The sequence below is a fragment of the Oenanthe melanoleuca genome, chromosome 3 (genome assembly GCF_029582105.1).
Source record: "Oenanthe melanoleuca isolate GR-GAL-2019-014 chromosome 3, OMel1.0, whole genome shotgun sequence".
Taxonomy (NCBI): domain Eukaryota; kingdom Metazoa; phylum Chordata; class Aves; order Passeriformes; family Muscicapidae; genus Oenanthe; species Oenanthe melanoleuca.
This window is the reverse complement of record NC_079336.1, coordinates 6616238-6625063: the sequence shown is the minus strand read 5'-3', so window position 1 is coordinate 6625063 and position 8826 is coordinate 6616238. Positions and strand designations below refer to the sequence as shown.

At 45.4% G+C, this 8826-nt stretch overlaps 1 protein-coding gene across 1 annotated transcript in view; it reads left to right on the top strand.

Moving 5' to 3' along the window:
- Positions 1 to 1954: 1954 nt before the first annotated feature.
- The window catches only part of MFSD2B (MFSD2 lysolipid transporter B, sphingolipid), a 38451-nt gene continuing 31579 nt past the window's right edge, over positions 1955 to 8826 (top strand). The window contains exons 1-2 of the mRNA XM_056487344.1: positions 1955 to 2041; positions 7053 to 7169. Of these exons, the coding sequence (XP_056343319.1) occupies positions 2000 to 2041; positions 7053 to 7169 (159 nt within the window). The 5' untranslated portion in view covers positions 1955 to 1999. The remainder of the gene's footprint in view (positions 2042 to 7052; positions 7170 to 8826) is intronic.

Sequence of the window (8826 nt, the reverse complement as noted above, 5' to 3'; positions counted from 1 at the left end):
GCAGTTTGAAAGTTTCATTATCTTAATTACAAAATGAGAGAAAATCTTTGAAAAGTCTGAAGAAATGCTGGCTGCATTAATCCCATGCTAGATTAGAAAGTGCCTTTTAAAAAAGGCAACAAACTGTGATAGAATAACTTATTTCCTAATTTGGAGAAAGTCTTTGGAATTAATAGAAGACTTTCCTAAATCTAATTGGTTTTGGCCAAGCTTGTAAAGACTGATTAGCTACCTGTAGTGTCTGTAGACAGCAACTGTCCATTGGTCAAACAGCAGTATAACTGGCTTGATCAGTGCTAGAATTTGTGAAACACACATATACCATCAGTTTTTCATTGTTTCTTCACAAGCCTTTGCTATTTTGAGTAAAGCCTGCATGTCAAGATATCTTACAGCAAAATTAAAGCAGCCAAGAAAATAACGTTGAAAGGAAATGTTTTCTATAGTTTTCCCTTTGTGAAGAAACATGCAAACGCAGGTAAAAAGGATTAAATGTGTTATGAAGACAGTGTATAAAGACAAAAAAAACCTTATGTTGAATTTGAATGTTAGATGCATGCCTTGTATTTAGCTTGGACTGTGGCAATCCGTCTCTGTTTTGAAACTCATCTGGCATCAGCCCCTAGACCCGCTTCAGAGAGTTTTGAATAAGGTGTGTTAAAGCCACATTCGCAGTTTTCTGTTAAAGGTCTGGTTTTTAGAAAAAAATTTAATGCCTTGTTCTTTCAGAATTTTGCAAATTTGCTACAATTATTCTTACTAAACGAGGCAGCACAGGATTTAAATGTCAGTAGTTCATGGCATGGTTTGCAGTGCCTGCCGTGTACCCGCCAGGTGACCCTGGCAGTAGCAGAGCTCTTCGGATCAGTCACACCAAAAAGCCCTGGGTGTAGAGATTGGTTAGTCATCATCTCCCCAAGACAAGCAGGTCACAAGTCCTGTTGGCTTCGTTGAACCCTCTTCTCTTAGGCTAGCTCACTGTTGAAAGGATTCATACTTCAAAATGCAATTTGTATTTCCTCTGATGCAGAGCATGCGTGCAAGGGCTCTTTCCCAGGGGGAGGGTGGCGGTGAACTCGTTGTGTCCTAGATAAGAGTATTGGCTCGGGGGCAGCAGAATCACAGAATCGGTGAGGTTGGAAAAGACCTGTGCGATCATCGAGTCCGACTTAGGACCGATCACCACCTTGTCAACCGGACCATGGCACCGAGTGCCACCTCCAGTCTTTCCTTGAACAGCCCCGGGGCCGGTGTCTCCCCGGGCAACCCTGACCCTCTCGAACCACCCCACAGCAGAATCGGCAGCCGCTCCCCGCGCACCGTGTCCCGGCCCAAGCGCGGCTGCTCTGCGATCTCCGTCCAGCTCGCAGGGCGGTTCTTCATCCCCGCATTTCGGGGAAACCGCGCATCCCTTCAAGGGGCAGGGCGGCGTTTTGGGACTGGATGAAAACAGCCCCGGCTGCCTCCACCGCCGTGCCCCGTCCTTGAGCTCCGCAGCCCGTGGGGCTGTGGCGGCCCGGAGCTGCCCCGCTTCTCTCCTGTCCCGGGCCGGGAGGGCAGCGCCGGCGCCTCGGCCCCACCGGGCGCTGTGAAGGCGGCGGGGATCCCGCCCGCTGCCCCTCGGCCCCGCGGGGCGCTGTGAGGGCGGCGGGGATCCCGCCCGCCACCCCCCGGCCCCGCGGGGAGCTGTGAATCCCCGCCGCTGCCCCTCGGCCCCGCCGGGCGCTGTGAGGGCGGCGGGGATCCCGCCCGCCACCCCCCGGCCCCGCGGGAAGCTGTGAATCCCCGCCGCTGCCCCTCGGCCCCGCCGGGCGCTGTGAGGGCGGCGGGGATCCCGCCCGCCACCCCCCGGCCCCGCGGAAAGCTGTGAATCCCCGCCGCCGCCCCTCGGCCCCGCCGGGCGCTGTGAGGGCAGCGGGGATCCCGCCCGCCACCCCCCGGCCCCGCCGCCCCGCCCCGGGCGCGCAGGTGCCGCTTGGGGCGGGATGTCCGCGGTGCCATGGCGGGGGCTGCGAGGGACACCCCGGCGGGCGAGCAGGAGGTAGGGGGGCTGCGAGGGGCAGGGCGGCTGTCGGGGGCTTGGGGAGCCGCTCGGACAGAGCCCAGGGCCAGAGCGGGGTCCCGGCACGCCGGCGTTTCGTTGCCATCGCGGCGGGTCGCGGGCACTCGGCGGGGCTGGGGCAGCCCGGGTTTGTGCGGGGCTCGGTGCGCGGTCCCAGCGGGTACCTGGAATACCTGGAATAGCTCTGCAACCCTTCCCGCCGCCCCTGCAGCGCCGCGACCCCGCTGCGTTCCCTGGAATGCGCTGCACGGGATTTGCTCCTGGCCGCTGCCGTACCAGGGAAAAGCGCCTTCGCTTCCCACCTGCTGTCCCGGCCCGAGGCAGGTGGGTTCGCTGGCCGGAGCCTCAGCGAGTCCCGGTTCCAGGCTGTGCTGTGAGCCAGGGTGTCCCGCTGCCTCCTCAGAGCCCGTGCTGGCCGCGGAGGAGCGGGAGGCAGGTGGGGGTGAGCGGGGACTCCCCAACTCCATGGGAACTCCAGGTGGAACTGGGAGGGGGCAGCTTGCAAACAGAGCGGATGAGGAAGCTTCCCATAGCATGTTGGGGGGCATTCAGCCCGTGGAGCTCTTCAGACACCTGGCATGTCCTGTTCGGGTTTGAATTTTTTGTGTTTGGAACGCGTCTGGGTGAATTCATGGCATTAGTCTGCAGATGTTGCACTGATCCACCGTCTTTGTCTCACTGAGTTCCTCAAGGCTGACTTGCCGGCAGCTGGAAGAATATCCTAAGAAAGCACCACTGTATCCCACGGCACTGACACCTTACTGCCTTTCCTGGGTGTCCGCACACAAACCCTTCTCCTGTTTTCTTCCACTCAAGGGTGGGCTGGTGTCACTAAGAAACCTGAAACCAGTCCTCAGGATGCTCGGTGTGGGGGACTGGGATGCCACCCGTGACTGCCGCACTCGTGCTTTCAGGAGGCAGCTGTTTGGTCACTCACAGGACAGTGTTAATTAACCACTGTTAATTCCACGTTGAGAGGAAAGCTGACTCAAAAGCTGCTCCTCGCTAGCTACATTTCATTGTTTCTCAGATAAACCTAGGCTAGCATTTATCTTAGTCACAGGTTTCGCTCTCTGTTCTTACTGCTTTTAAATGACTCGTTGGTTCAGTTCTGGACTCCACTGATAACGAGTATCTCAGGACAAAATGCGACTGCTCCCTATGCCTATAACAGAGTTGCTGAGTTGTTTTCAAGGAGCTGAAACACTTTCTGTAGAAATAGGATGTTCTGCTATAAATATTGTATTCCATTTCTGTTCTGTTGGGGAATGGAAAATTTACAAGTATGGTTTTAACTTACAAGATAATTAAAAATAAAGGAACTACAGAGTAGGAGAAGCATTAATTCCTCTTACCTCTCGTGCCATCATCTGCTATGCTCATGCCTTCCTTCCTCTTACCTCTCGTGCATCATTTCTCCTAAAGCTTGTAGAAGTAATTTGATGTTGACGTTCAACTACACTACAGGGGTCTCAAAACAAAATTTTGATTGTACTTTTATGTTTCATTCCTTATTTGACCACTGCCTACACATTCCTATCTCTAATGATTCATGGGGTACTTTCAGCTTGCTGAGGAGCCTGCACAGATGAAGAAGCTTTTGCTGGATTTCACAGGAATCAAACACTTTGTATTTTTTGAAGAAGCAGTGCAGCAGGGACAGCCAGCCCTTGGAGGAAAGCTCTGTGAGCTGCTGATAGCCAGTGCTCTGCCTGGCCCTGCTCAGTGTTATCCTTCCCAAGACAGTTCTGTCAGCATTTAGGAGCAGTATCATGCAAACCCAGCCAAGGCTGGGTTGCTCCTGTGGATCCTGTGACAGCTGCCATGTGCATCTTCTGTGCTCTTAGTTGTAGGAAGTTAGAGAGAAGGAAATGCTTCAGCTTTACTGATGCAGGGTCCTACCTTCATTTTACCACTTTCCAGTGAGTACTAAGGCAGAAAATGTGGTCATTGCCATATGAATTCAACATGGAGAGGCAAAAATCTACTGTGGGCTGCTACTTTTTGAAAGACACACCAGAATGTAGTGTCTGAAGGATTGCTTCTCACAGCTAGAAGCTCAGGGACACTGAATGAAGTTACCAGGCAGCAGATCTGCAGTGACAGTGGCATCTCCTTTCACAGGATGTGTCATTTCCATGCAGACCTGCTGTGGTGTTTATGGCTTAATCTACAAATAAATTCCAAAAGCAGTTAGGCAAAATAAAAGGAAAACAGTTATGGAGCAGGGATCAGGATGTAACCTACCTTCCAGGGAGATCATGAACTGCAGATTCTCTGTGTTTCTGTGGGTGACCAGACAGGACACCTCTGTATGCCATGTCTATCTGACAGCTTGTTTTATTCTGAAAATAACATTCATAATCAAAATTTAATTAAAACTTAACTACTGCTGTGACCAAAGTATTAAGTTTGCTTCAAGGTGATCTGGGAGCATGGTTCAGAGAATAGTTGAGCAGCATTCTGGGTGTGTGTGGAATTGCAGTGAGACTTCATAAAAATGTACTAAGATTGTCAATTTTCTAACCATGAAACTGCTGTAAAGACAGGAGTATCACCTGCAGTCTGTAAGTTTAGACCTTGGTTGACCATTTGGTGTACCACATCTTTAATTAGATTAGTTCTTAAGAACTTGACATTCTTCATGTTCTAAAAACATTTTGGAATCGTGTATATTATATAGAAGCATTTATATTTCTGTTTTACCAGAGCCTTAGCTATTGAAAGGACAAGGGGCAGTGGTTTCAAACTAAAAGAGGCAAGTAAGAATTAACTTATTTACTATGAAGGTGTTGTGGGCCTGGCACAGGTTGCCCAGAGGAGCTGTGGCTGCCCCATCCCTGGAAGTGTCCAAGGCCAGGTTGGATGGGGCTTTGAGCAACCTGGGCTAGTGGAAGATGTCCCTGTCACTGTCCATGGCAGGGGATTGGATTGGATTGGATTGGATTGGATTGGATTGGATTGGATTGGATTGGATTGGATTATCTTCAGATGTCCTCTCCAGCCCAAACCATTCAGTGAGTCTATGAAAATTACTAGTGAAAGTAAGTGTGAAAGCAGCATTATGGATCTGAAGGGGTTTTTTTCTATTTTTGAGCTTGCAGTAGGATACAGGATTTGCACAGCAGCAGTTTATATCTCTTGATTTCAGCTGAAAGTCATCTTGCCAATACTTGGAGGTCAGGAGAGAAAATATCAAGGGAAAACAAACTTTTAAAGTAATTTAATGACTAAAAAATAAAACTTTAAAAAGGGAATGACTGAAAAATGAAAAAGTGAGAAAAGGTTTTAAAATACACAGCCTCTGGAGCAAAGCTAGCAAAATTCTGTGGACTCACAGGTAGAGCTCATATTTATTAGTACTTATGTATGGAAAATGAAGAGTTACTTTGGACAGCAAATATTTGTATAGTCTGTTTTGTTTGGAATCTCTTATTGAATTAAATAGTATAAGTGTTTACGAATGTTTATCACTCTTTTTTTCCCTGCAAAGAAGAAAATTGCCAAGGCAGTAAAGTAAGGCTTGTTGTGGTGATAATATTTTGCAGCTCGTGCTCTGACAGTGTCCACTTTCCTTGGGTGTAGTAATGGGATCCCACCCTGTCTTTTTCTAGGAAAACACAAAAAGGAAGGAGTCCTGATACTTGTGCTTGTTTGTTCACACCCACTATGATAAAACAGTTCAAAGGGAAATGTTCAGATGATGAAAGGCACTGCCTAGAAGTCTAAAACTTTCAAAACTGTTACAGAGTAAAGGTGATGGCTTAGTAAATTTAAAAATGTTCAGAAATTAGGTAATGTGGATTTCATTTCAGTATCTCTATTTTTATCCTGATCTAACATAAGAATTAAGGGCTTGTATAGTCAGTTCAGAGAGAAGACAGACCCAGGATTAATCTTGCTGCTTCTCTTCATTATTTCCTGGCTTCTGTTGACAGTAAAATTTAAAAAGAGACTGGAAGCCTAAAAGTAAAAAATTTGATTTGATGTGTTGTCCCTCTGAAAGGAATACAGATTAACAAAGAGTAATTTTCTTTCTTCATTTTGAATTTTATGGCATAAATTTAATTCTTATGTTTTTTAAAGGCTTTCTACTATCCTGGAACTTCTACTGTTGGGAAAAAACCTTATGTTCTTCTTTAGAAACTCTGCAAATTTTGTATTTTAATTACTGGTATGCAACCTTATTTTCAACATTTATTTTTTTCTTATTTTACTATTATATTTGAGAATATTCTTGCATGCTTATGGTGCTTTTCAAACATCAAATGACAGAGCACAGTTTTGCAAAATTTTTAAAATACACTTGGAGGGATTTTCTAAAAAAATCTTGGGCCTAAAATCACTTACCGTATGATGCCAATTTTCAAAAAGATATAGAAAAGTCAAGTCAAAAGGAAGATATGGAAAGTCAAGTGACTTTGCCAGTGTCACACCAGCATTTGGTGATAAAGGAAGGAACAAACCACGAATGTTTGGGATCTGTTTGGTCTCTGGAACTTGCTGTGAATGCTGTTTAATTACTGTGGTATGAGGGTATTTATCAATTATTATTGTCTGAAAGGTTAATAAAATAAGTATTTTTTTTAAGTAAAAGTTTTCAACCTTTAAAATATGAATTAAGCATTCAAAGACAAAACTAAGCTCAAATAATAGTGTAGCACTTCTCTGCTGCTTGATTGTAGACTTGTTTTCTTTTAATAGCTTGTGAGAGAAAGATAGGTAAGCCTGAGGGTCATCACAACTCACTTTTAGGAACACTGTAATCTGTTTTTTGGGGCTGAATTAGAGAACAAACCCATTAAAAATCAAAGTAATGAGCACCCAAATGCCTGTTTATGATAGGGGTTGAGGGCATACAGATCTATTAGTGGAATAGCTGTGAAGCAAGTACATTAAAGTGGTGTTAACTATAGGCTTTAACCTTATCACTTGTGTAGCTTTTAACTTGTGCACCTTGGTTTACTCATGGTTTCTTCCTCTCACACAGGGGTACAGGCTCTCCATGTACAGCAAGCTGTGCTATGCCATAGGAGGTGCCCCAAACCAAGTGGCAGGGAGTGCTGCTTCTTTCTTCCTGCAGATCTACCTGCTAGACATAGCCCATGTAAGTAGCACAAGAAACATTTGCAGACTGGACTTAACTCTGATATTGGCAGCTGTATACCTGGAATGACAGAAGGGGAATTAGTTAATAAATACTTTAAATTGTCTTGTTGTCATTGCCTCTAGCTGTTCAGCATCCTGGAAACTGCATGAACTCGTCCAGAATTAATTTCCCCCCCACCCCTGTTTTTCTTTCTGTCTTGAGATGGCTGTGGCTCACTTAAGTTTGGTATCATTATTAGAACTCTGGGTGCTGTAGAGCTCACACACTTGCAGACACAAGAAAAATCAGTTCTCAGTGTCAGGAGTCAAAGAGTGTAAAATATGAGACATCTGAAAACATTAATATCATCATGATGAGGTTGTGGAGTTTTGTTCATGTGATTTAGTTAAAAATCACTCAGTTGCACCCAACTGTTGTTGTAGCCAACATAATTTCACACAATTCTTATGTGGTTTGTCTAAGGTAATTTCATGGCAAATAAAGCTGAGTTATCCTTCCTGATGGTTCTTTGATTCCAGTCTGTGGCTCTCTGGTGTAGAAGCAGACCTGGTGAAACAAAGCACTAGGAGTCATCCCATTCATCTGACTTTCAGCTGCTCCAGCTAGATTTTAGGACAGCAGAGACACAAAGAAAATCAATCCATAAGCAATTTTTACTCTTTTGGATTGTCTTCTATGCATGCATGATAACTAGGACAAGGTACTAGGATAGAAAAAAAGGTTTTAGGGAGTTGAGGTCAAATTGCAGGGACTGAGAACAGCTCTGAAAGTACAGGTGGGACTTCAGCACTGACCACTGTTCCTATTTGCTGGAAAAAACAGAAGCTTCTGGGTCAGATATCATTACCCATTTGCTGTCTAAAGACAGGATATTATGACTGGGAAGTGTCCAGAAGTGTGGGGTTATGTTTTTCATGGTACTAAAGCTGACTTGTGACTTAATAAAATTTTCAAAATTTTTCACAGTAAGATATGCATGTACAGCTGAGATAATCTTGAGTGTCTTGTTGAGATCAAAGTCACAAGATGTAAAACAGGAGCCAGTTTTGGACAGCATTGTCATAGATATCAAATGATGGTGTGGAATCTGAGGAGTTGGAGGTGGAAAAGGAGCCTGGGGGTACAGCAGGGGGGTGGAGCAGCTCTGACTAAAGCTGTTGCCCACTGGCATCAAGGATGGCAGTACAAGCCATTGGAGATGATGAAGCAGGAACTAAATGAGAAAGACTCTTAACACTATTTTCCCAGGGTGCTTAGAAATATGGCAATTTCCCCATTATTTGCTTATCACAGAGATTGAAAATTCTTGAAGCAAGGGGCTGTTTCTTCATGTGTTTGTGTACAGTGTCTGGAAAGCTGGGGTCCAATCCATGCATCTTTGGGCACTACCTAAATAAGTGACATCAAAATAATTATTTTATTAACAAGCTTCTACTGAAACCAAATAATTTTTCTTAATGTCTGTAGTGATCTACTTACACTTTCATTAAGGGGCTTAATATTTATTCCCTGATGGTTTAATTTGTTCTCTGAAGTAGTTCTGGAGGGACAGGATTTTTTTTTCTGCCTGAAAAATAGCTCTGAAATACTGTGGTTTTTCCCACACATTTTCAGGGGAGAGATTGTAATTATATAGTCACTACCTGGATTTATT